Source organism: Typopeltis vanoorti, chromosome 1 (assembly GCF_054136105.1).
Source record: "Typopeltis vanoorti isolate ZY-2024b chromosome 1, IOZ_Tvanoo_1.0, whole genome shotgun sequence".
NCBI classification, from domain to species: domain Eukaryota; kingdom Metazoa; phylum Arthropoda; class Arachnida; order Uropygi; family Thelyphonidae; genus Typopeltis; species Typopeltis vanoorti.
The window spans coordinates 114,504,419-114,531,932 of record NC_143549.1 but is presented as its reverse complement, the minus strand read 5'-3'; the positions used below and the strand labels follow the sequence as shown (position 1 = coordinate 114,531,932).

The 27,514-nt window shown below is 34.6% G+C and overlaps 1 protein-coding gene across 1 annotated transcript in view; it reads right to left on the bottom strand.

Moving 5' to 3' along the window:
• Positions 1 to 27,514, bottom strand: part of LOC150110328 (TOG array regulator of axonemal microtubules protein 1-like) — a 323,432-nt gene that overhangs the window by 16,887 nt on the left and 279,031 nt on the right. Inside the window, exons 12-13 of the mRNA XM_090392920.1 lie at positions 19,257 to 19,415; positions 3,448 to 3,574 (exon numbers count right to left, since the gene is read on the bottom strand). Of these exons, the coding sequence (XP_090249046.1) occupies positions 3,448 to 3,574; positions 19,257 to 19,415 (286 nt within the window). The remainder of the gene's footprint in view (positions 1 to 3,447; positions 3,575 to 19,256; positions 19,416 to 27,514) is intronic.

Below are 27,514 nucleotides of genomic sequence, written 5' to 3'. Positions count from 1 at the left end.
AATTTACCCTTAGTGAAAAATAATGTAAGTGGTAAAATGGCAATTTGTGTACAAAAAATCAGAATGTATATTTCTGGATGGATAACAGAGCAATTTTGAGATCTGTGTAAACACCACGGCAAAGGTTGGTCAATTGGTAGAGCCTCTGCTACTAATGACTCAGTTAAGTAAGTTTGAGTGTGGTTAGTAGTTGGAAGGAGACCAGTCGTTCGATGCTGTTGGCACACTCTCCCTCGATGAGTCTTTGGGCTCCCTGGAAGTGTCAAATAATAATAATAATAATAATAATAATAAAAATGCAGCACTGAATACTGAATTAATGTTAACATTAAATAACATGCTGTTACTCTGAAACCTCCTTCAATTCTGTGTACTCAGGCCAGGACTGGCGCATAGTATTTTTCTTGTGTGCACGATTAATGTTCGGCGCCTTTCCAAAAAAGTTTTTTTTGAATAAAGTGTGAATAAAACGAACAGGAAATGAAAAACAAATGAAAACTGCTTTACAGTATAATGTTACCTAAGGATTAGTCCTGCTTATACAAATTTTTTCAAGTTATATAAATTTTCAAAATAATATAAAATAATAATATAAAGTTAAGAGATTTATTCAAATATTCTTTACATTAATTTTGCTAACAGGGACTCGTCTGGCTTTCATTTTTGCGAAATCCTGTCACAGTACATCAATGTTGATAGACTGAGCAATATTATTTTCTATTGAAATTAGTGCCATTTAGTTTTTCTTGACTCATGCTTGATCGCAGGTAGTTCTTTATTAATTGTAATTTAGAAAATGTTCTCTCTCCCTTAGCAACTGAAACAGGCAACGTCAATAGTATTCTCAATGCAATCAGTGAATTTGCAAAGAGTTCTTCAAGGTTGTTGTTATAAATCCGATTCACCGATTATTTTGTGTCGCTGATGCGGCCCTAATAGCTCGCTAATATAACAGGCTCGAATGTCAAGAAGAATGAGTTATCAGTAGTAAGCCAACTTTTAGGGTCGGACCACATCCATCCAATCCGATTAAAATTAGGATACGGCCCTTACACGAAACTCAACAATTAATCATAAGTTGATTTATGATACATCAAAAAATAAAGAACTATTTAAATTATTTAAATTAAGGGGATATTAAATCCCACATTGTTTTAAAACCGAGTAAGAAACTCAAAGATTGGAATCAGAAAGTTTCATGCCGAATATAGTATAATAAACTATAAAAGTATTGGCGATTACTAGCGTGAGCTAATGCAAGTGGTCCTAGTACGTAGTACAAACTCGGGCAACTCGCAGCAAAGGTGGTAAAGTTCTGATCGTTATTCTTGGTATTTTCCATAATGTAAAAACACATTTCCTAGGAAATGTATGCTGTTATTACATTATGGTGGGAGATCACTACCCAGACCGGTTTCAGCCGGTATTAATTTGGTCTAGCTACTCACTAATCTCTGATTCCAATCTTTGAGTTTATTATTCAGTTTTAAAACAATGTGGGATTTAATATCCCCTTAATTTAAATAATGTTTATATCGCCGAAATGAAGCCTATCGGCTCTTTATATTTAAATAAAGAAGAACTATTTTAGGTATATTTTCGTAAATTTTAATCAAAAATTACAGTGATATAATCGGGTCTAGGATACAATTTCAGAATTTATTTGTTCGTTTCCGGGAAGATCTGAAGGGGCCCAAATGGAAGACGACATACATACATTCATAATTATATGTACCATTCGTTGTTCGTTTAAACTCTTATCTCATATTTTTTGACATCTTTTAGGCGCCTTTTCTTCTGCAGCGCCTGCGTATATTTGCACACTTCGCACATGCCACCAGCCGGGCCTGACTCAGGCTAAATGTTATTCATGTAGCATATGCAGATGAGAAAAGTTTCCTATCTAACAAAATAGTGATTTAGCATTTAAATTTTATATTCCTGTGTGCAGAAATTTTAGACGTGTTGATACACTACTTGAAAAAAATTAACAAAACTCTCAGTAAATGTAGAGAAAATTTGGTATGTTGGTGCACAATAGAATGACGACAAAATGAAGAGATAGTGAGAAATGTTAGACAAGCATGATGGATATTATATAAGAATTTGTATCAAATTGCAGAAACTGACATGATATGCTCAAAAATATAGTTACATAACATCATTATGGCATATGATCTCTAATGGATAAATAAACAGGCCTGACAGTGGTAGACCAAGCTTGACATAAGGATGTCTATAAAATTTTGTGGCAAATAAATCCCATTCTTCCACCAAAGCAGACTTTAGCTCACTGAAATGGTGGCTGTTGGCAAGCGATGTGATGCCCAAGGGCATCTACACACATTTGATTGGATTTTACTGGCTATGGCAACCACTGGATATCTTCAGTTTTGAGATACTCCACAACCAGTCAAGCTCTATGGGCAATGATGGTGTCATGCATGAAAATAAAATCTGGGCACCACACCCCTACAAAGTCATACAAGCTTCAAGGTTCTATTCTCAATACCTCTGTGCAGTTATAGAATCTCTATCAAAAACATCAAGAGGGAGTGGCCATTGATCATTATTCTGTTCAGCAGGATAACAATGCATTCACTGTAAATATGTCTCTTTTTCTGATGTTGAAGGGCTGGAACAGCATTCCCTGTTCTCTCCAGATTAGTCTAGAATCTGTTTGTAGGCTAAAACAAAACTCATCAGAACTATAATCCATTTGTCAGGGGCTCCAAGTCACATGGTCCTTGTGTCATAAAACCACAAATCAATCAAACCAAGTCACATGTTCATGGCACCAATTTTGACAAGTTCTGCAGCGGTTTGTGGTTAATGGGATACAAAGTACTGGGTTCCTTGCAAAAAGTCCTCTTGAACTGAACCTTCTTAACACAGTTTGGTTAGAAATGTTTTCACTTGTGGCCACAACAACATCAAGAGGCAATTGGTAACAGGACATTGCATTGTTGATCTTGCTGTTAAAGCCAAACGGCAGTCTGTTCTGGTTGATATGGCCCTTGGGGACCCTGCCCAGCACTATACTAGAAATGTAATGTTCTGCTAAAGAAACATTACAAGGTAAGCAGCCATTCTTTTCGCCCATAGTACAGAGATGACACTTCATGACACATTAAGTTAACATGGCACCTTCACCTGTGACTGGCTGGCTTCAAAATGTCGAACAGCCCACCAACAAGGAGTGTATAAAAATATAAGTTGCTATAATGGACAATTATGTCTCATTTGGTCCATTCATTTACTTTGCATTATATAACCTTACACAGTAGTATGTCTATCATCAATCCAATTTTAATTGTTTATAACAAAATTTCAGTGAAATGGTAATTTTTTTGACTGTTATGAACTATCATTTTAATGGACTTCTGCTGTATGTAAGTCCTTACATATGTATAAATATATGAAATATGTAAATAATAAAAATAATACCTTCTTTCGCACAGATTCTAAGATGCTATTTATGTTCCGTAGAGTAGCTGGCTGTACAAATCTTGCCATCATTTTATCAAATGAAGGATGAATTATTAAAGAGTAAAATATTTTCCTTCCATAATACCTAAAATAGAGAAAAAAAATTATACACCATGCAGCTTAATTTTCAGTGTGCATATTTTCTCAGAAACAAAAATCAGAAAAATATGTCCAAGAAATGTGAAATTTCAAATCTATGTATGACGACACATTCTTTTTTCCACTCAGAAGGAAATTCCAGTTTGCTAAATATAGATATTACTGTTTCATTTATAAAGGATAAAAAGTTCACAACCATGCAGCCTAATTTTCAGTGTGCATATTTTCTCAGAAAGAAAAATCAAGCAAAGAGTAAATCAGTAAGCAGCATGCACTACTGAAACTATTAGTTCACACTACTCATACCTATGCTTAACTTCACAAGTTCTTGCTCTTGCATCATACTGCACTACAAATGATAAAGCTCCCCCCCCCCCATTTCTCCTAAAAAAACTTGGTTTTTATATCCCAAAACACAGGCAATCTGGCCAGAAAAATAAACCTAATTAACACCACAGTATATTAGCTTCATAGCCTTAGTTGCTGCAGTCACAATTCCCAACAACCTAATCCTCTTTCCCCTGTCCAATTTCTGAATAACTCAGCTGCCAAATACGTTTAAAAAAAAAAAAAAAAAGACTAAGGTAGCAGACGAAAATTTTCCAGGTGCATTTATGTCTATCATTGGTTTAATTAAACAAATCTAGAAAAATATAAGAAATTTCCATGGAGCTTTTTTTAAAATTCCCTTTTTGCTCATATACAATAAAAATAAATAAATAAAATATAGATTACTTTATATAAGTAATATTTTTGTTATATATATAATTCACACTTCTGTTACTCCTCTTACCAATCATGACAGTTTAAAGTGTCCAGAAGTTTATTGTCTTTGGTATAAACTGCCCTATTCTAGTCAGACAGAAATTCAATGAGTTGTGTATGGAAGAGCATGTGAGAGACATTACATGTGGCAGAACTGGAGCCAGTGCACTATCTAAGCACATGTTATATCTTGGTTTATTCTTCTTTCTAGTCACTCGTACGTTCCTTATATACCTTCTCTCTCTCTATCACTCTATATTTTGCAGTCGTAATATGGTTTTACCTAGACACTGGTTCTGTCTCCTTTTTGGACATAGACAAATTTATATTTTATAGCTGCGCCAGCTTATATCCTATATTAGATAAGAAATACTATTCAGGGAGATGTTACCATTAATCTTACACATATATATTAATTCCTACTATCAGTCGTGGCCAATATTCTAGCATTTAATTCCCTCCAGCTTGTTAGGTTCAAACTTTAATGAGTGGTGAGTTGACTCATTATCAGGCAAGACTTAGATTTGAGATAAAAATACATATTTATTATCCACTCTATATGCATCCTATAACTATATCAAAATACACATTAGATAATTCACTTATACATATCAATACTAAATTAAGACGGTTACTTCAATTTTAAGAGTAGCTCAGTGGATGCTTTAAGTGACATTCAAATATACAGAATTCTCTTACAGATATCTCTCTCTATATCCTGGGATTACTATGTAATTTTCGGTTCGATTAAATTCTAACTAGTATTCTTATATATGCACACATTTAGATTCACCTCCTTCTAACAATTCAATCCAGTTCAAATTGACAATGGATATCAGGTCGTACTAAGTTGCACTATTCACTTAAAGTTCTCTATATTGCATTGTCCTGACATAAATTACATTACATATTAATTTCCTTCCTTCCATACGATCTCTTAATTAGGTAACAAAAGTCTACATTACCTTCACTAAACCTTGATTAGGTCTGCAGGTCTGGCTTGCCTTTGTTATGCCCGAGTGGTGGTTCCTTCCTTATCCCACGTGCAGCGTTGTATTGTTACTGGATAGGCTTTCTCATCCGCAAGATAGCTACTTCAATCTTCAGAGATTTCTTCGGAAGACATCTACGAGCTCACGAACGCTTATTAAAAAGACATTCGCTCACTCGCGCTGGAATTCTGTCTGCCGTATCGCTGGGAGACTACTTCAAATTCCTGCCGCCACTCATCTCTGCCTACTGCACTGCTCACATGACAAGGAAGCTCCGGGCACACCTCGGTGAGACGATCCAAGACCAGAAAGTTGAAGAAAAAAAGCCTTGTTTGTCCTCGTGGAATGCCTTTTATTCTCCTCGCACAATGCCCTATTTTTTTTTCCAGGAACTCCTACGCGGTGCTGTGATATTCTCGTCTTCATGAATTTCTCTTAACTTTCTCTCTGCTATGTCAGTGTAATTTCTTGGAATCTCCATACACTTTGCTTTCTGTGAACTATACTGCCTCGGGTCATATGCTAGCAAGTACAAAACCTTTGAACCTAATCTTAGAAGTTGTCCAGTGATTTAGACTTGTTTAAGCAAATTCCATTCAGTGATAGAATACAATATTTCCTGCTCATTAAAATTAAACAAATGACATGCTGCTTTGATACATTACTATAATTCATTACCTTATAAGATTGTAAAATTCCTGTGTTTTGCCAAGTGCAAGCCTTTCCTTTCATTAATTTTTTTAGTTATTATGTTAAGCCCTGAGTGATTTTTTTTTCTTGAACCAAAACCATTCAGGGTGCAACACACATTCTTAATTCTACTTGCCCTAATGAGAAAGATTCTATCATTCATCCAGTGATCAGGAAGAAATCAAAAAACATTTTTAAATGCTATAATAAATTGAGTTTAATCCTTTAACCAAGTGTAAGCAAACAAAGTTGCCAAAAGGTCTCACCTTTATTATTAAATTACTCTGGAACTCCTACGCGGTGGAAGTAATGGAGAAGTCATATTTACCTATATGAGTTGTCAAAAAAGTGTCTCACCTTATTATTAAATTACTCTGGATTAGAGAAAAGATGTTGGAATTTTTTTTTTTTTTTTTTTTAAATGTGGAAAAAACTTCCAACATCTTTTCTCTGTGAACTTCTATACCAATGTCTCAAACACTAATCTCTTGATCATTCTAATGAATTCCAATGATATCAAAACACAATCCTGTCTTCTTAACCCAGAAGAAAGATCACATTTTGCTCCCTCTTACGATAACATTTTGACTTCCAGTCAAGATCAGTTTTCTTTGGCTGACTTTCATATCTAGCTTATCCTCTCATAAATGTACCACACCCAGAGTCTCCTCAGCCTTCAAAAATCTTGATATTCTCTTCTTCAAAATAATACCACTTTCCTGCTCAACTTTATAAATCCCAAATTCAAGTGATCCTAGAGTAATGTTCTCACATATGAAGTGATGCACCCAACACTTCTCCAAGAATTCTTGATAACTGTATACATAGAAGGGCAATCTTAACATTTGATTCCCCCCCCTTCCCCAATCTCAGTGACACACATGCTCTCTCTCTCTCTCCAGCCACTTTCTCTTTCTCACAGCTGCTTTTAATGCATTATGGCTGTTTTTCTTCCCCCCCCCCCCAGTTTATGTGGAATGTTTTAAAATGTGTGGATTACATTTATTTAGCACTCTGGTTAGATTTTTTTAAATGTATCCCAAGAGATAATAGATAGGAATAGTTCTGATGTGATGATCTTGCATATCAAAAGAAGAGGAATGAAGAGGAGGGGAGCATTTATCTATTTTACATGGTTGCAGCAACTAGAAAAAGAAGGATGGGATAATTAAAGTTCTGTAGCAAGCAGTGGCGGCCCATACATAAGCACTGCAACACTGAAACACCCCCAAGGAAAAAATGAAAAAATTAAATTTTGTTTGTGTTTATAAATAATAACAATGCTTACAACATTATATAAATGCAGTACAACATGTTAAAGGTTACAGCTTATGTTTTGACATTGATTGAATAGTTAATAATTGGAATTGTTCGATTAACGCTTTAGATTACGAAACAAATGCACTTCGATCTAACGCTGATATTCGTTTGCTCTTGTCATTGCACGTTACGTCATTCCCAACTGCTCAAACGGCAGTGTATTTTTAGTAAGCTTATGCACCTTATTTCTGTGAGATATGAAACGTTTATTATTGGTGTGTGTGCCTGGTAAACTATTTTTTTTAAATCTTATTTTATTTTGTTAAAATAACATATAATTATTTATTTATTATAGATACAAGGCTGAATTATGACGAGTGTCACTGTTGAAAATATGAAAAGAACAATATTTTTTCAATTATCATTACACGAAACAAATGCACTGCGATCTAATACCGATATTCGTTTGCTGTTGTTGCATGTTATGTCATTAGATACACTGCCGCTTGGGCAGTGTTTGCAGCTTGAGCAGTGTATCTTATGCCTGCACTCGTTATTTCTGTGATATATGAAACATTTATTATTGGCGCTTGTTCGTGGTGAACTATTTTTTTCTAAATCTTATTTTATTTTGTTAAAATAACATATAATTATTTATTTATTATAGATACAAGGCTGAATTATGACGAGTGTCACTGTTGAAAATATGAAAAGAATAATATTTTTTCAATTATCGTTGCACGAAATGATATTCGTTTGCACTTGTCATTGCTATTGATATGAAACTTTTATTATTGGTCCTTTCTTTTAAGGTTACACAGTGATCAGCATTCATATTTATGAATTTAGGGAAACAAAACACACGTGTTGAAAAGATTATTTTACTGATTAGATTATTTGTGCTTATTGGTGTTTGTTTGTGGTGAGGATGAAATATTTTTAATATGTAAATATGTAAATTCATCTATTAATAAATTCATTACTGATTAGGGAAAAAAAGTTTTTTTTTTTTTTTGTATATGCAGCACCCCCCACTTAAAATTTTCACTAGCCACCACTGGTAGCAAGAGTTATTACATCATTAGAATGAATAAGCCTAGCCCTGTATTGTTAGTAATTTAAGGATATCATATTGTTGGGCTGGGAGGTGTGACTGTTAATGATCTTATATATGACTGCTTCTGGATCAGGTGCAATTGGAAAAGGAAAGCAAATTGGAGTTGTCAACATTAAAATCTCCAAAGAAAATGACTACACTATTAATAAAGTTGGTAAAGATGATAAAATCAACATATGAAGAAAGGAAAAAGTTCACAATCACAATCGTTTCAGTGATATTGGTAGAATGATAGAGATAGCAAATGGATTTGACAGAATGGGAGCAGGGAGATTTTTAGTCCAAGTATATTGAAAAGAAAGAATTATAAGCCAGGAAGTCTGATATTCTAACTTACAAATTTGGTTATGTATATACATAAATGCTGTCTATCTACAAGATGATAAAGAAGTGTATAAAAAAAAAATTGAGAAAAGCGGTGGTTGAAAAAAAAAACTGAATTTCTGTTAGGAAAAGTATATATGGTAGGCATGAGGGAAAAGTAGATTGCAGATGGAATGAAATATCAAGTCCATAAATGAGTATATTTGTATATCTGTTAAGTAAACTGGGGAAGTACTGGAAATTTGGGTATTTTGCATATAATTGTTTCCCTTTTTCTTTAATATTTATGGTTCCTGTTTAAAATGAGCTGAAATTAGGAGGGACATGGAATATAAAGTAATAGATTCTTTATTAAATCATACAGTTGAAGAATTTCATGGACCTCTTCTGCAAATCATGTCCTCTGTATTTCCCCCTATATATCACTGCTACTCAAACTTCCTCTAAGCACACTTGGAAGAATGGTGGCAGCAAATTATTCACTAGCCAACTTATACGCTTCCTCAAATATTACCATTAGGTTCAGTCTGATATATTATCTAGCTTCAGAATAACAGATTTACAGTTGTATACTAGAAAAGAAGAGATGCTCCCTCTTTCATTCTTTCTCTATCTCTCTCTCTCAAAATTTGAAATAATTCTGAAAATATGACTCATATTGCTTTTTATTTACTTAATTAACTTGAATTATTACTCAACAATTACTGGACAATTATTTGAAACAGCAATGATAGAGGGAATTTAGTGCCGTGAAATCCTGGATAGAAGAAAATGTATCATAACCAAGACAACTGATCTGCTTCTGAATGGGGGAGAGTGATCACATTCTTGTTCTGGGAAGTTTGCTAAATATGTGGAATCCTTGGTTAAGAAGTATAATTACAGATTCAGTAATTATAATAAACTTAAGAGACAACTTCGAACAGTGCCAGATCATAAGAAATCAAGGGATGAATGTTATTAGTGTATGGGAAATGGTCAGGAGACATTTGAAGGAAGCAGTATCAGACTATATACTCATAGGTCAGCAGAACCATTTGGTTGGGGCAAGGACAACAAAGAGCATACTGCACCAAACCAAAGTTACAGCAGTACTCAGGGTAATAATAAATAATAATAAAGAGATGAATTAGTAAATATCATGTTATGTACAAAAAAAAAAAACAACCAAATTTTAAAACTTAAGCAAATCATATCTACGTAGGCTGTTCAACAAGTTATAAGACTATATTTATACAGAAAACAGATTACCTTTAATCGTCATCATTTGCATGGTCTTTTTCGAAGTAACTACCGTGAGACGCGATGCATTTGTCCCAACGTTACATCCACTTCTTAAACACATGTGAAAGTCCGTTTTTTGAGAGTTCTTTCAAAACTGCCTCCGCAGCTTTTACACATGCTTTGTTGCTTTCGAAATGGTGGCCTCTTAGTGGTTTCTTGAGCTGAGAAAACAGCCAGAAATCGCACGGTGCGAGATCAGGACTGTATGGAGGGTGGTAGGATATCTATGTTGTTCTTCTGCAAAACGTCCACTACACCAGCACTTCCCAAACTGTGGGCTGCGGCCCCCTTGGGGGCCGTAGGTTTTGTTGAGGGGGGCCGTGAAATAATGAAAACAAATTTAAAATGTTTTAAGACTTAGCCGATTTTTTTATTTTAAAAGAAACATATTTAACTTTTATTATTTCTTTTTTGTTATTTTTTTATATTTTAATGGAAATATTCACACATTGGTGTTGGTTCACAAACTTTTCTTCCTCGTATTTCGGCGTTTAATGAATATTAGTAAATATTGCTTATTCATATGTTTCATTTCAAGCCAGTGATTAATTGTATTTACTTCGAATGCTCTCCAGGGAAGCTCCAAATCTTCCTGTCCCTTTCATCACGCGTTCGTAATCAGGGACTGTTGATATTGACTTTATATACATATCAAAACTCGTTATATATTATCACTGTCATCCGAGCTAGTTTTCTGTTACCAATAAAAGTTTCGCATATACTTCACACATGAAAAAAAGCTTAAACAAGTTCATGTGGGGAGATAGTAACTCCTTGCAGTGGTAAACAACACGCCCTCCCTAACAGCCACTATACTGCAGAGGCAATAAAAACAAGTACTTTTATTATGCCAGTGAATAAGGTATGAGGAGTCTGTGTAATATATTTCTCAACAAATAGCGCAATTAGAGACAACTGGGATAAAAACACACTAATTAATAAATCACATGTCCCCTCATACAGAAACTATGCTGTGTAGACTGAAACAAAACCATATGTTGCATGGGCAAACACAGTATCTAACTAAAAACTATTGTATTAATTAGATGTGTGTGAGTTCGATTTCCGAAGGCAGCAATAAAATTCAACCGAACGTGTTAAAATTCGTAAAAGTGTTAAAACTAAGTAATATATATATATAATGAATGTTATGGCAGTTTCACATATGGAATTCGATTGAAGAGAGTTAGCATTTCAACTGAATTGTCAGCTATGCTTTTATCTTTCGGTTGCGCGATCTTTTGTTATTACCGCACCAATCATATGCACATTTTAATAACCTGCCTTTGCTGTCTGTTTTGCGTTAGGCTAAATTACCGTAAAGGAAGAAAAGTCACAAAAGAGAAAAATGTTCCTGGTCCGGGGATTCCCTTATTCAGGTAATATTCACTAATTTCATGTTATCAGTCTGTGGTGTGCCAGTATCGGTGAGTGGTGATATTATTTGATCTATTCTACATTAAAAAATTTAACCCTGAGATGGATAAATGGCTGATAAAAAATAAAAAAAAAAAATCCCGCGAACAATCAGAAGAAGCAGAAACAGACTTTAAAAAAAAAAAAAAAAAAAGGACAGTATTTCATATTTTACCAGAACAGCCCGCATCATCTTCAGAACCAAACAGTAAGAGGCAAAAAATGTAATATGTGCATTTGAATTTTGCAATATTCGCTGTGTATGTTTTGTATTGAATATAAATACAATAAATATTATAATAATATATCTCTCTATTACGATTTTTTTTCGAGGGGGGCCGTGAGATATTTTAATTTTTGCAAAGGGGGCCCTGGCATCCAGAAGTTTGGGAAGCACTGCACTACACAACCAGCAATATGTGGCCTTGCATTATCATGGTGCAATAAGAAGCCATTTTTCAGCAATGGACGCTTCCTTTTGACGTGCTGTACTATTGTCCGTAAAACATCTGCATAGTACAAGCCATTTACAGTATTCCCGGGTTCTACAGTGTGTTGATAAATAATGCCTTCATAGTCAAAAAACATTATGGTCATAACCAGCCGATTTTACAGTTTTTGCTTTCTTCGGGGGTAGGCGAAGACAGCTGCTTCAATTCACTGCTTTGTTGTTTCATTGTAGGGTCATAGTGATACAATCAAGCTTCATCTGCTGTAATGATGCATTTTAAGAAGTTGTTGCCTTCTTGTTCCAGTCTTTCCTTCCATTCTGTGCACACATCCACTTGATGCTGCATTTGCTCCGGTGTCAAGAGTTTGGGAATCCATTGGGCGCAAACACATTTCAGTCCCAAATGTTCAGCCATGATTGAGTGAACACTTCCCACAGAAATATTCAGGACAACATGCAGCTGACGTACTGTAATTCTGCGATCCTCCTTGATGATAATCGCTGCTGTGTTGATCATTGTCTCTGTGATGGACGTTGAAGGTCTTCCCTCACGTTCAAGATCTTCCACATTTTGCCTTCCTTCCTTAAAAGTTTTAAGCTAGCGAAAAACACTTGCCCTCAACATTTTAACATGATACGTGAAGCTTTCCACAATGGTCTAATGACCATTGTGGAAAGCTTCACGTATCATGTTAAAAGTGTTCGATGCCGATTTTTGCAAATGCACACAAAATTGAATTGCATAACACTGTTCCAAGGATGCTTCCATTTTGACGACTGGTCGAGGCTTATAGGCACACCGAAACAAGCTTGCGTTTAGTCACGTGATACTCTGGTACATCAGCCCATATATGCCATCTATCAACATTTCTTCATTCCACAGAAATTAATATTGTGATGAGTGGTTTCGCGACAGTAAAATTAGTCTTATTACTTATTGAACAGTCCTTGTACATATGAATAGAATATACAATCAAACTCGTTTGAATAAATTAATTCTTTTTAAAAAGTTAAAATCTTCATACACTTTGTACGAGTCTGATAACAGCTACCGAGGCTATATGGCTCAGTCAGATTAGTAAAAAATTCATTTCTTTCTTGAAAGTAGTGCGAGCACTCCACAAGAACATGCCAAATGGTGAGACAGATGTTGCATTGTTCACACATAGGTTGGTCATTAGACCTCAGTAAACATTAATGTGTGGTGAGGAAATAAAGCATATTTCCTATGTGGAGCCTAGCAAGAACAGCTTCCTCTCTTCTGTTTCTATGGTGGCTAGGCTGGTCATGCTTAATTTTAGGCTTCATCTCATGCAATTTATTTGTCAGTGCTTCCGGCCATGATGAATGCCACTAGGTTATTATATTTGATCTTATGAACTGTCTGTAATCTATATACAGGACTGAGAAACAGTATGTAGAAAAAAATTATTGGCTGTTCCCTCAATTCCAACATGACTGGGAATCCAGGACAGCTGAATGTCAAAATTAAGGAACTTCAATTTGTACAATTGTAGAACCTCACAAAGCACTGGATGTAGCTTGTACAGTGACAAGACAGCCTGTATAGAACTCAGTGAGTCTGCATAAATCATACACTTTTGGTAGCAGTTTTCATTTATGTGCACAAGTGTAAGCTGAATTGCATGCAATTCTGATGTATAATTAATGCAATGAATGGGATCTGACTGGATTCAATCAAGTCAGGGAATACAGCAACACAACCAACAAAGGTCTTAGATTTTGAACCATCAGCATATATAGGAAGATAATCAGAGTGTTTTGCTCTGTGTGCTTATCAAATAACTGCATACAGACAGATGGAGTATGAGATTTCCTTAGTTGACACAATGAGAGATTACAAAATTGAAAGCAAACCTGCCCATGCATGTATGTTTTATTGCAGGTAATGTTAACATCCATAAACTCTTTAATATGCATGCTAAAGGAATGTATGGCAGTCTGGAAGAGACTTTATTTTCTGAGCATAGTTAAGAGACAACTGTTTCTGTCTAAGTGATCAAGTTGGTTCATTTGCTTCAACAGAAAGGCTTTGAGTGGGCAATGTTTGAAAGGCATCAGCCACTCAAAGCCTCATCATTGTATTCCCTGATGATCGATGGGATCCAACCAACCATTGCCGGTTTCTCAAGTCTATGGTGCTGCCTTGCAGCACCATAGACTTGAGATCCAATGCTCTCTTGCACTTTTCTCTTAGTTGATGAATGTGTGCAAAAATTATATAAGCTTTCTGTCAAAGATGAGTCCCAAGAACTAGGCTTCTGTGTGCTACTGGAATAATTGTTTGTCCCATTTTTAATTCAGGATCTGGGTGAAGAGTGCATTTTCAAAACAAGTGAACCCAGACACTTTTTCTGCTGAAAATCTGAATTCATTACTACAAGCCCATGGAGAGACATGATCAACTGCTTGCTGAAGTTGTCTTTTAATTACCTCCATGTTACAATAAATTGTGAAGTTATCAACATATAGAATATTGCCTACAATGGGAAGAAGATGTTCAGTGATTGAGTTAACTCTGACAGCTAAAAGTGTTGCACTTAAGATTGAGCCTTGGGGAACACCCTCTTCTTGATGATAGGGCTGAGAAAGCATACTTCCTGACTAAGACTTGGAAGACTCAGTTGGACAAAGTTTTTAATAAATAGAGGAAGATGCCCTCTGAGACCTACGTTATACAGATCTTTTAATATGCCATATCTCCAGGCTGTGTCATAAGCTTTTCCATGTCGAACAACACTGAAACCAGGTATTCTCAACAGACCAAGTAGCCCAACACTGAATAACGTCTACTAAAGCAACATTGCATACTGGAATGAAGATTGTTAATGTCAAAAGACCAGAGAAGCCTGGCATTAACCATTTTCTCCAATATTTTACTTTACAAAGTTAGCTGGCCAGAGTGTTAGGTCAATAACTGTTTGCTTGTATTTGATCCTTTCCTGGTTTTGGGATGGCAATGACAATAAAGTTATGCTAAGAATCCAGAAACTCTTTCAGCGTATGTATTTTGTTGCGTAGTAAGAGATGGAAATTCACAGTAAATGATGGAAGATGTTTTATCATCTCATAATGGATGTCATCGGGAACTACTGCAGTGAGGTAAGAAAATAAAAGACCTCTTTTTAGTTCCACCTTAACAAATGGCTGGTTGTACAGCTCTAGTCCATTAGTAGAAAAGTCTAGCCTGTTTCTCTTATTGCTCTTTCAATATTAAAAATGCATGAGGATATGAAGCTGTTGTTGAGATATGAGCAAAATTTTCTCCAAAAGCGTCTAAAATATCTTGAGATCATCAACACATTATGTTCCAGGATAGACAAACAGCATGTTTTATATATTTTTCATTTTCCTGATTTTATTCAATATAATTTTCAGAGTGGTTGTTTAATTAATTGCTAATGTAAATTAGATGAAGTTTCAGTTATGGTGAAATTTATGCATTCTAATATGATATATTTTGGGAAGGAGTCAAGGTGATAATCCAAGATACAGCCGAAAATTATCTTGGTCCAATAAGAAGACCAAGAGACCCATGGATATCAGATTCAACATGGGAACTAATCAAAAAAAGGCAGTTGAAAAAACAAAGAGACGGGGACTGAAGAACATAAGAGATTACATTCTTCAGTCCCTGACTGAAGAATATAATCTTCTTCTGACTTCAGAGAAGTCAGAAGAGCCATCAAGCAGGACAAGAAAAAGTTCTATACTAATAAATGCAAAGAGATAGACTTCCAGATGAGGGGAGACAATTATAAAACAATGTTTTATTTAGTTCATGACCTAAAGCACAAGTTTAAGCCCAAATTGAACATCATCAAAGACAGGAAGAGAGCATTACTAACAGGAGAATTGGAAATCAAAAACAGATGGAAAGAATACTGTGAGGAACTGTCCAATACAGTGGATAAAGAAAATTTGGAGGAGCCCTTTCACCAGGAAAATTCTGATTTTGGAACCTCCTCCACTTAGGCATGAAGTTGAAAGAGCAGTTAAGCAGCCTAACAGCAATAAGGCCCCAGGTGATGGAGGGATAAGAGTGGTGTTTCATAGATTGATTACAAGAATATGGAAGACAGGATCATGGTCTAGAGATTGGAAGAAGTTGGTTTTTCAAGCCATACATAAGAAGGGAAATATGAAGGCTTGCAAGAACTATCAGTTTAATATCTCATGTAAGCAAAATTTTATTGAAGATCATACTAAATAGGATTAAGGCCAAAGTTGAGGCAGAGATACCTGAGGAACAAGCAGGTTTTAGGAAAGGTAAGGGTACCAGAGATCAGATCCTTTGCCTTAGACACATCATAGAAAAATATAAAGAATTCAGACTCCCTCTGGTAATGTGTTTCTTAGACTACTCTAAAGCTTTTGACTGTGTTCAGCATGTGAAACTGTGGGAAGTAATGAAAACAATGGGTTTTCCTCAACATACTATCAGAGTGATAGCTAACTTGTACAGAGAGCAAGAAGCCACGGTAAGAACAGGTGTTGAATTGACTGATTGGCTTCAGGTTGTAAAAGAAGTTAGGCAAAGATGTTTACTTCCTCCGCATTTGTTTAATATATATGCAGAGGACATCATGCATGAAGCAATGGATAAGCTCAAGACAGGAATTAGGATAGGAGGTAGATTGATCAGTAATCTGAGGTTATGCTGATGATACAGTATTCCTTTGTAATAACAAGGAAGAACTAAGACAAATTCTTAATAAAGTTAACAAAAATCAGTAATAACAGAGGACTTCAACTCGATCCTAGCAAGACAAAGATTGTGGTTCTCAAAGGAAATACAAACAGGGAAGCTGTTGAGAAATAAGTGTACCTTTAATGGAGAAAGAATTGAAGAAGTCAGCAAGTTTGAGTACCTGGGATCCATTATTTTAATGTGAAGAATTACTGTTCAGAAGACATCAGAAGAAGATTAGAAATGGCTAAAACAACAGTCAGAGACTTGTCTAAAACCTGGAAGGATAAATCTATTTCCATGGGAACAAAGTTGAGGATTTTGGATGCAGTTGTTTTTCCAACAGCAACTTCTGGATGTGAGACTTGGAACCTAAAGAAGTCGATGAGAAAAGGATAGCTGCTTTTGAGATGTGATGTTACTGAAGGCTGTTGAGGATATTATATACTGAAAGACATATAAATGAATGGGTGTTAGAAAAGATCAGTAGAACTTTTAAGGTTCCTTAAGGATACTGATAGAAGAAAGTTAAAATATTTTGGACACATTGAAAGGATAGGAGGAGGACTTCTCAGAACAGTAATAGAAGGTAAAGTTCCTGGAAAAAAAGAGGAAGGGGGTAGACCATCAATTGGATGGATGGGGGTGTGGGTGTGTTCATGTGTGTGTGTGTGTGTGTGTGTGTGTGTGTGTGTGGAGGAGGGACTGATCTTCAGAGTGTTGAAGAAGCCTCCAGAAAAGCATACAACAGGACTACATGGCGAGGCTTGGTGTGACACATCACCGAGCATCGGAGTGACCATACGTCATCTGTGGATGCCCAGTGAACATATGGATGGATATGATATATTTTATTTTGTTTTAATTTTTTGTATTTCTTTTTCATCCTTCCACTTCTGACAAACACGGGAGCAGGCTGGATGATCTCCTTAACAGTTGACACATTTAGCTTTCGTTGCAGATCAAGATTTACTATCACGCTACCACCTTGGCCACAGGTTGTAGAGCACAATAGGCAGTTTAGGCATATTCATATTTCTGACATTTAAGCATCTCAATGGATTAGGGATGTACACCAGAGGTGGATAAAATGAGTATTGGACCTGGGATCCATTATCAAATATCAATTATCAAATATTAAACGATGACTTGCATCCTGAAGGTGTTGGATTCTTCCTGCATAACTGCACACTGATTCATTTGCAATCATAGCTCTTCATCTCAGCTCAACTCTATGATACCATGGCAACAGACTCATGACTTTTACTTTCTTACTTCTTTTTCACGTGCTAGCAACTCTTTCATATCTTCTTGCATACCACACTTGTCACCTGCTAAATCATTTGTGCTAGACAAAATAAACATCTTTCACCTTCACTCTGCATTCTTACAGCATCATGAACATCATCAATCTTGGCAAGAAAAACACAATTTTCACACTCTTCTCAAGCACTCCTCTTATTAATGAATCACCATTCAAATTTCTATTGTTGTTCTCACACTTTTGCTATTTCAGAGTCTGCTTTCTGATTCCTCACATCTTCACCTTCTTTTGCTTCTGTTTCATACCACACACCATACATTTCTCCAACCACTCAATCTCACATTTTGTTCTGTGGAGAAATCCACGTAAGTGCACTATCTTTTCTATTACCATCTGGTCATTTGTTGCTAGCTCTTTATTTTTCATTGCTTCATTTTTGCTGTCACTGATAGTGCTTATAATGTCAACCTCACCAATCTCATATTCACACGTTTCATCTTTCAACTCAAGGCTATTATTCTTCTTACTCTCACCCACTCTCCATCACACACCCACTCTCCATTTTCATTCTTCTTGTTCCATAAATTGCTTGTTGTACAAAGTGCATGCATTTCACATATGCTGCAGCAAACAAAATCACACACATTGAAATCACCCTGACATTGTTTTATGCATCAATGTCATGATGTACAATTTGGCATACAATAAAACAAACAAACAAAACAAAACAAAAAAAAAACTTTGACAACTATACAACCCTTAGAATTAAACAAACACTCATAAATATAATAATACAGAAAGAATAATCTAATTATCACTTAATGCTTTAGAAAAGAACTAATCTTTCAGTATTAAAAATTACTATGTGTAACACCTTCCGCTCTCTAGCAGCCTGCTATTTTTCTTGAACGGATAGTCTGTAATTCTTGAGACAAATGGTATGAAAGGTTATAAGGACAAGAAGTTCATTTTATACATTTTAAGTGAACAGTAAGCAGATGCTGACCAGCAGCTGCTCATGTTTTGACTGGCTAAAAGGAAATGGAGGAATGGTAGGAGCCACTTCAGCAGAGCAGTGTTAATGAAATTACCTATAAGAAAGGCATAAACAGTAGAAACAGTAAAGATAAAAGAAGAAAGAATGTCAATGAGAAATTGGAGTGTCTCAGTAAAAGATAATCAGGAGATGCTTTTAATCTCATTATGATGACACTGTACGAAAACTGAAAAGTTATATATTGTTCAATAATTTCACAGAAAAACTGAATAGGTTATTATAAGATACACACACACACACACACAATTGTACCTACTATTTTACAACTTATATTCCTGATTCAAGGAGAGAGAAATTAAATTTTTAAAATATTTTAAACATATCTCAATAACTCTACCTTGTTAATGGTGTTCCATCCATAACAAACTGAGCTGCTGTTGGCAGAAGACGTTCTGTTAATTCCTTACTATTTGTCAGGCATTTCGCTGCTCCCATTCGATCGACAATAAGTGACAAAAACTGTCCTGTTGTTTTCCTCACAGTTCCATTTCGGTGTCTATAAGATAAACAAAAATATTTTGTTATTAACATACCTCTATGGAATGAATACACTTACTGTAGGTCATTTCACTAAACTAGCAAGATATCTATCCTACTGAACATTTAACTCAGTGACACTCTTGGCATTAACAGATTCCAGTAATGCATTTTACTTTCAAATCACATATCACTCTCCATGTAAAAAATGTACTTCCCACATTCTTGTTCACCACACTCTTATACAAATTCCATGGATGATCAATTATTCTGTCCTTTCTATCTTTTCAATGTGTAATCTGTTAAAATCTTCTACTTTCTGACAAATCCATTAAAGTCAACACTTTGCATTTATTCAGAGTTTTCATATCACAATGCAAACCAGACAAGCAATTTTCACATATAAATCTATGCCTGGTAGATGAATTTCACCACATAGTGAAAAAAGACCTTGTTGAAAGTTGTGAAGTGACTTCATATGCAAATTTTGTTTGCTAAATAAAGGATGAAACCAAGAATATAATTTCTTGCCATCCTTAATTTACAGTGTCAGACCATTATCCTGCTTACTGAATGACTAAAGTGGTTTAGAGAGTTCTATGTTTCAGAGCTAAGTAAATACTCCAGATATCCAAAATATCTTTAATTTCAGTTTTCAATCTTTATTATCTTTAATTTCAGTTTTCAATCTTTATTATCTTTAATTTCAGTTTTCAATCTTTATTATCTTTAATTCCTTTTACTGTATAATTTTTTCTATTCTCAAACTTTTCCAATATATATGGAATATTTGCCTTCAAGAATATTTTGTCATTCCTGATATGTCTTCTATATTCTTATCAAAGTTTTCCCATGACTTTCATTTAACTACCTATACACACTACTTTTTCTCTTAATGCACATGCCACCTTACTGGCTAGGACCTTTTGATATGCTTTATTCTTTTCCAGGACTGACTCTTCAACTTCTTGCATCCACCATGGAGTTCTAATTTTTCTATCTTGCAGACAACTTCATCACATGTCTCCCTAAGTAAATCAGTCAGTATTTTCTTCAGAGTTTGCCAGTAAAACTACAAAGTTTGGTTCTTGTTTTCAGATGCCTTCAGATTTTCTTGAGTTCAGTCTAGAGTTCACCCATAAAAGATGCAATTTTAATTCTTTTTAAAACTCTGTTACATGTTATTATTTTCAGTGTGCTATTTATTTTAATTCTGCTTAAAACTAAATGAGGATGCCTGCAAATTTCAAATCCTCTATATACTCCTGTATCTTGAACTGTATAAATATCACTGTCAATGATAATGCAGTCAACAAGACTTTTCTTTTTTTCTTGTTTCATCTCTCCACGTGAATGTGTATACATCTTTATGTTAAAAATTTGTGTTGGTGATGACTAGTCCATGGACTGAACATAAATAAAGCAGGTACTTAACATTATTATCAGCATTGTTCTTTTCTCCAAATTTTCCCAAAACATTTCTACATGCCTTTCATTTTCCACCCTGCTGATCTCAACTTTTCTGTTTTATTTATGTCAACTGCCTGCTCTTCAGCAGGCAGTCGACATAAATAAAAATAGGTTTCATTATCCAATTCCCCATTTTGAAATTTGCCCACATAACTCTAATTGAAATTGCCTAACAATCAAGAAGTTTATCTTCTTATTTGATGACAAATGCTATCATTAATCCTTCCTTTCCCTGATCACTACTGTTCAATATAACATCTTATTTCATCATTTTTTGACCTGTTGTGACTTTCTTTGTCTTAGTATTTCCAATTATCTCATTGTGGCACTTCTCTTCTGCCAGTTCAACTTCGTTTCACTGGTGCTGATTGGTTTGTATCTTTAATTCTGCTGATGTAGAATTTGTTCCAGCAACTGACTTTTATACTGTTTGCCCTAGTTCCCTGAAGAAAACAGTGGGGACCCTGTTTAACTAGGTGACACTGTAGCTGGCATGAAATTTCAACATGTTTGTTTCTGTTTTAAGCCAATAAAGAATACGATTTGGTCAGCTAAATCCCAAATTGTCACCAAATCCTCATTCATTCAGCATCCACTGGATAACCCCTAATTGGGTGCACCACATGAAGATGAGAACTGGACATTTCATCAGAAGCTTTGAGGATTCGGTGACAATTTGGGATTTAGCTGACCAAATATAACCTTTAAGGAATGCAGAGAACATATGGAGATTTCCTGCTGGTTATCTAGCTTGGACTGTTAAGTTACCTTTCAAATTATATATAGAAAATCTGAAAGAGAATAAAATATTTTTTATGCTGAACCCAAATGTGTGACTATACAATCTACAGCACACAAGCATTATTGTAAAGGCAGAAAAAGAAGAAAAAAAAAACATTACAGGGTGGCCATAATTAAAAAGGATGTGTTCAGAGCCCTGTAGCAAAAAATGCATTGGACAAAATTCAACCAAACTTGGTGTACATACAGTCTGGAACATAGGATTTTGATTTACAAGAAAAAAAAAAAAAATTCTCTTCCAGCAGACAATTGGAACTAGAATCATGTGATACTTGCATAATCTCACTGTTTCTACTGACAAGTTGGTGGATATAAGGAAGAATGAAATGCATCATTCTGATAAGACTGAAGTGCTATGGATCTCACCTTACTGGTATGTCCATTGCTAGTCAAATCTACTATCAACTTCCTATCTATAATTTTCCTCCAAATCAGTCTGTTAAATGTCAAGACTCCAATATTATCAGGTCTTATGTTTCTGTCTTCTAAGGCACTTGTCAAAACATTAAAAAAGATTGACATGGATAATACAGACCATGAACTACTATCAGCAAAACTAAAAATCAGTTTCAAAAGCAAGAGAATAAACCACCAAAAACAAAAGAAGATTGACATCTCAAAACTCAAAGATAGTTTGACCAGATATAACTATCAGAGAACATTGAAAGAAAAATTATATAATCTTGCTTTAGATACACTTTTGGAGTCGTGGGAAAAAGGTAAAGACATTATTAAAGAAACAGCAACAAAACACCTGGGCTACCAGACAAGAATAAATAACAATTGGCTTACACCAGAGATTTTGGACTTATGGGAGAGAAAAAGAATATCCAAAACTAATCTCTCAGAAAAAGATGAAGAAAATAGAACATTGTACAAAAATTTTAAAAAAGAAATAGACAAAAAATACAGATTAGCAAAAATCACATATTTAGAAGGAAAAGCAGGAATGTGTGAAGAAGCATACAAAAAAACATGACTCCAAGACCATTTATGAAATAGTTAAAGAGATAACTAAAACATACTCACCCAACCCAGTTTCAATATTGCAAAAAGATGGAACCACAACAAGTAGCCATGAAACAATAAAAGAAACATGGACTAATCATTTTAAAGAAACATAGATTAAGAGGCCTTCAACCCATAAGAAACTTCTGACACAAAAGACATCCTAAACGAAGAAATACATATAGCAATCAAACAAATGAAAAATGATAAAGCACCAGGCATAGACACATTCAAAAAGAACTTCTGGAAAAAGGGGGAGAAAGCATTATAAATTACCTAAGGCAGCTATTCAACAAAATACTAAAGAAAGGAAATTTACCAACAGAATGGAGAACACGCCTGATCATACTCATCACAAAAAAGGAGATGTCAGATCCTGCACTAACTGTAGACCTGTTACCCTTCTAAGTCACTGATATAAAATATTTATCAGGATTCTTCAAAACAGAGTTAAATATTCCTATGAAGAACAAAATGGAAGAAGAGCAAATGGGATTTAGAAATAGGAGAAGCACAATAGATGCAAGTTTCATATTAAATGATTAGGATCTTATGAGAAATAAAAATATAAAAAAAACTCTACTGCTGCTTTATTGACTTCAAACAAGCTTTTGACCCAATAAACAGAAGCAAACTCATTAAAAATTCTAGAAAAATAGAGGGTTCGACAAATACCTACTAAATTGTATCAAAAATTACTATTCAGAAATACAAGCAGTAGCAAAATACAAAAACATAGAAACAGATCAAATAGCAATTAAAAAAGGAGCTATGCAAGGCTGCCCATTGTCACCATATTTATTCAACCCATAGCTAAAAGTAGTAGATGAAGGACTACAGATGTGTGAAGGCATAATTATAAATGGAAGAAATATAACACATTTAAAATATGCTGATGACATAGTTATCACTATAGATAGCCAAGAAAAATTAGAAAATATCCTGACCAAGATGCATCAAACAAGTAAGAAATATGATATGGAAATTGATTTCAGTAAAACAAAACTAATGATAATAGGAAGAAAAAGGGAAAAATTCCAAATGAAAATAGGAAACAATCATATAGAACAAGTAAAGCAATTCAATTACCTAGGATCAGTGATCACTGAAGATCTAGATACTATTTTGAAACCATAAAACACAGAATCAATAATGGATGGATAACAATGGACAGACTACAAAAAATATGGAACAATAAAAGATTAAGTAAAGAACTCAAAGATATCTAAAACAATGATAATTCCCACAGTACTCTATGGCTCAGAATGCTGGATCTTAAGATAAAAAGAAATAGATAAACTCAATGCTGTTGAAATGAAATGCTTAAGAAAAATCAACAGAACAAATTGGACAGAAAGAAAAACAAATGAAAAACTCAGAGAAGAACTTAACTTTAAAGAAACAATAATTACAGCACTAAAAAAGACCATGTCTATACCAACTAAGCTGGTATGGACATGTTTCAAGAATGAACCCAGAAAGACTACCAAACATACCATTAAATGGTAGAATTGGATTGACAACATTAAAGAAAGCACCCATTTAAACTCCATAATAGAACTACATAAAAAGACAGCAGACAGAAAGAAATGGCAAAAATCCATCTTTGAGAAACTCAACCCACCATGAGCAGAAAAGAAGAAGAATTCTCCAAGAAAATGTTGACAATGGCTTTATAGAATTTAATGGATGAAAGGAGAAAGAAATTGCTATGAGTGTCTTGAGTACATAAAAATATTACAGGACTTGTTGCCAAGGGTACAGCAAATAGGCTTAATGACAAAAGTCTAGCAGAGTGGATGAGAATTGACAACACCTGTTGTTCATTACTATACTGAGTTCAAAATTACAGATATTGTTCTGAATCGTGATAAAAATAGTGAGATTCACAGAAATGATAGTGACGAAAATTTGAAAATTGTGAATTAAACAAAGGGGTTAGAGATTTTTGTGATGAAACAAAACAAAGTTTTGTTTCATCACAAAATTGTCACAAATCATCACAAAATAATCACAAAATTTTGTGATGAAACAAAACTTTGTTTTGTTTCACCACACCTTTATGGTGAAACAAAAGTTAATGAATTTGCATTTATCATATGAAAAATTAAGCAGGGAAAGATTAAGCACATTAAACAACTTAATTTCAAGATGTTCTGTACTCCCTCTTCTCCCATATTAAAGATCTATGATGAATCAGTTAGCTATGAAACAGATAGTAATTTGGACAGTGCCTTTGATTAACACTACAATACTAATAAAATTCTAAATTTTGACCCTTTGGAAGCAGTATTATTGTAACATTCTTTATAAATACTGATTAATAAACCTGTTTTAATCTGTGCAGTACTGATAAATCTGTATCATTTTTATCGATACTAACATATGTTCACTTAATTCATATGTATTCATGTTGGAGGTTTAATGGAATATTATCAGCACTGAGAAAGGATAAAAACTCATTTTTAATGCTTCCAATATTTCATCTCAGTCACAAAGACATCTTCAGGGATTACAAATAGCTTTTTGTAACAACACACACAATTACAATACAATGATAAGTAAACCAAATGAGTGAAACTAAAGTCCTATCTGGGTGGTGCACCCTCTATGGGCATTTGCAGGTGGCCTAGGATGTAAAGAGGGATCTCTGATAATTAATGTTTCCTAAATTATTCTCTGGGATCGCGCTACCTACATACCACGTGAACACGATCCCACAAAAACTCAAGTTAAAAAAATTAAAAAACTTACTTTAAAAAAAAAGTGTCCTCCTGACATTACAAAAAAACTCAAACCTTTCAGTTCTCATCCTCCCCCACCCCCCATGATATACAGTTTACCTAAAATCCACAAACCTAATTCTCCCTTAAGACCTATAGTAGATGCCACTAATGCACCTTGCTACAAATTGTCAAACCAGCTAGCTAATTCTCTGAACCCCCCCTCCTCCCACTCACTGATCTTACCACATCTTATGTAAAAAACTCTACCCACTTTAAAAACTTAATAGAAAATCTTACTTTAAATAATACAGAGATATTGGTCAGCTTTGACATCTCACTGTTTACCAATATTCTCCACCTTAACACTCTTAAAAAACGTTTTTCCTTCTGATATCTTAGAGCTCTTTTCCTTTGCCATCGATTCTGGTTATTTTTCTTGAAAGAACAAAATCTACAAACAGATAGAAGGAACTGCCATGGGTCTCCCCCCTCCTCTCTCTCACCCCTTCTTGCCAATTTTTACATAGAAAATTTTGAAAAACGAGCCACAGGCTCTTACCATCTAAAACCTTCTATCTGGCTAAGATATGTAGATGATGTGTTTCTCTATTTGGCCTCATGGCCCAGACACATTAGACTCCTTCCTCAATCACCTCAATAGCCTGCATCCAAGAATCCAGTTTATGATGGAAAAGGAAAATAACAATAGTTTATCCTTCCTCGACACCTTAGTAACACGCCTTCCAATGGTAGCCTTTCTTTCTCTGTATATAGAAAACCTACTCATACAGACTGATACATTCACAAACTCTCCCACCACCCCTCTCAACAATATGGCATTATTAAAACTCTAACCAACAGAGTCCACAATCTTTGTACCAGTAAAACTGCCCTTTCAACCAAACAAATACACAACACCTTCCTCTCCAATGGCTACAGTGATTACAGAATTAAAAAAATAACCAATCCCTTCTCCATTCCCCAACCATCTCTTCAGAAGAACGTCAGAAATGCCATCACCATACCTTACATAGAGAAACAGGTTTTTATGTTGAACTTTCGTAAAATTCTTTTTAGTTTCGTTGAGAGCGAGCTGATATATGGTAAGGAGATATAACCTTTGGGATTGTCTTGTGTTTCTGAGTTGCTTTGATGGCGGCGGTATAGATGCTTATTAATAGCATAGTCGAGTCTAAGGAAATTGTTATGGACCTTCATCACATAAATAATAATCTTAGCTATAATCTACCGGACTCTTTCAGCTCTGCTATCCGATATTGGCACACCCATGAAATCAGACGCATGCAGCTGCTTAACAATAGAACTTTAACACGGACTGTAGCTACAGTTCAAAACCAATTGAATAGCCATTTGTATAGTGATACGATGTTTCTTATAGTGTTTATTTGCTTTCTATGTTCCCACGCCTGAAGAAGTCACACAATCCAATGAAACGTGTTGCGTTTTGAATAAATTTAATTGTTATTCTAGTCTCGGTTACAGTCAATATATATAAATATGAACTTATCCCAATACCGGGTTAATACTACAAATTGCTCTCTCTCTCTCTTTATATATATATATATATATATATAAATTTATTTATTTATTTATATATTTCTTTCATATATATATATATATATATATATATATATTGTTATTAGGATTGACTCGGGATGTATACATTTATAAAATTAATATTTAACTGACTAGAACCAGAGAAAGTATAACACAAAAAACTTTAATAAATCACGACTAGTTTCATCAGTGTCCCGACTTCATCAGGTGAGTAAGAAATAACAATACACATATATATATATATATATATATATATTAGGAGAATTCATTTTTACTCGGTTGGAATATTATAAAATAAGTTTAATGACTATTACCGAGAGAAAAGATGGCAAGATATATTTAACAAGATACTACTAGTTTCGTTACAAGGACATCGTCAGGTATCATACTCAAAGAAGTATATAAAAAATTACAGAGACTTAAAATTGTACTAACAGAACAAGTGAAAAACAGTAGCATGTTTGAAAAAATGCAAGTATGAGTTCCATACAAACGAATACTACATGCTGTCGCGAGTGCGCCAGTACTGAACAGA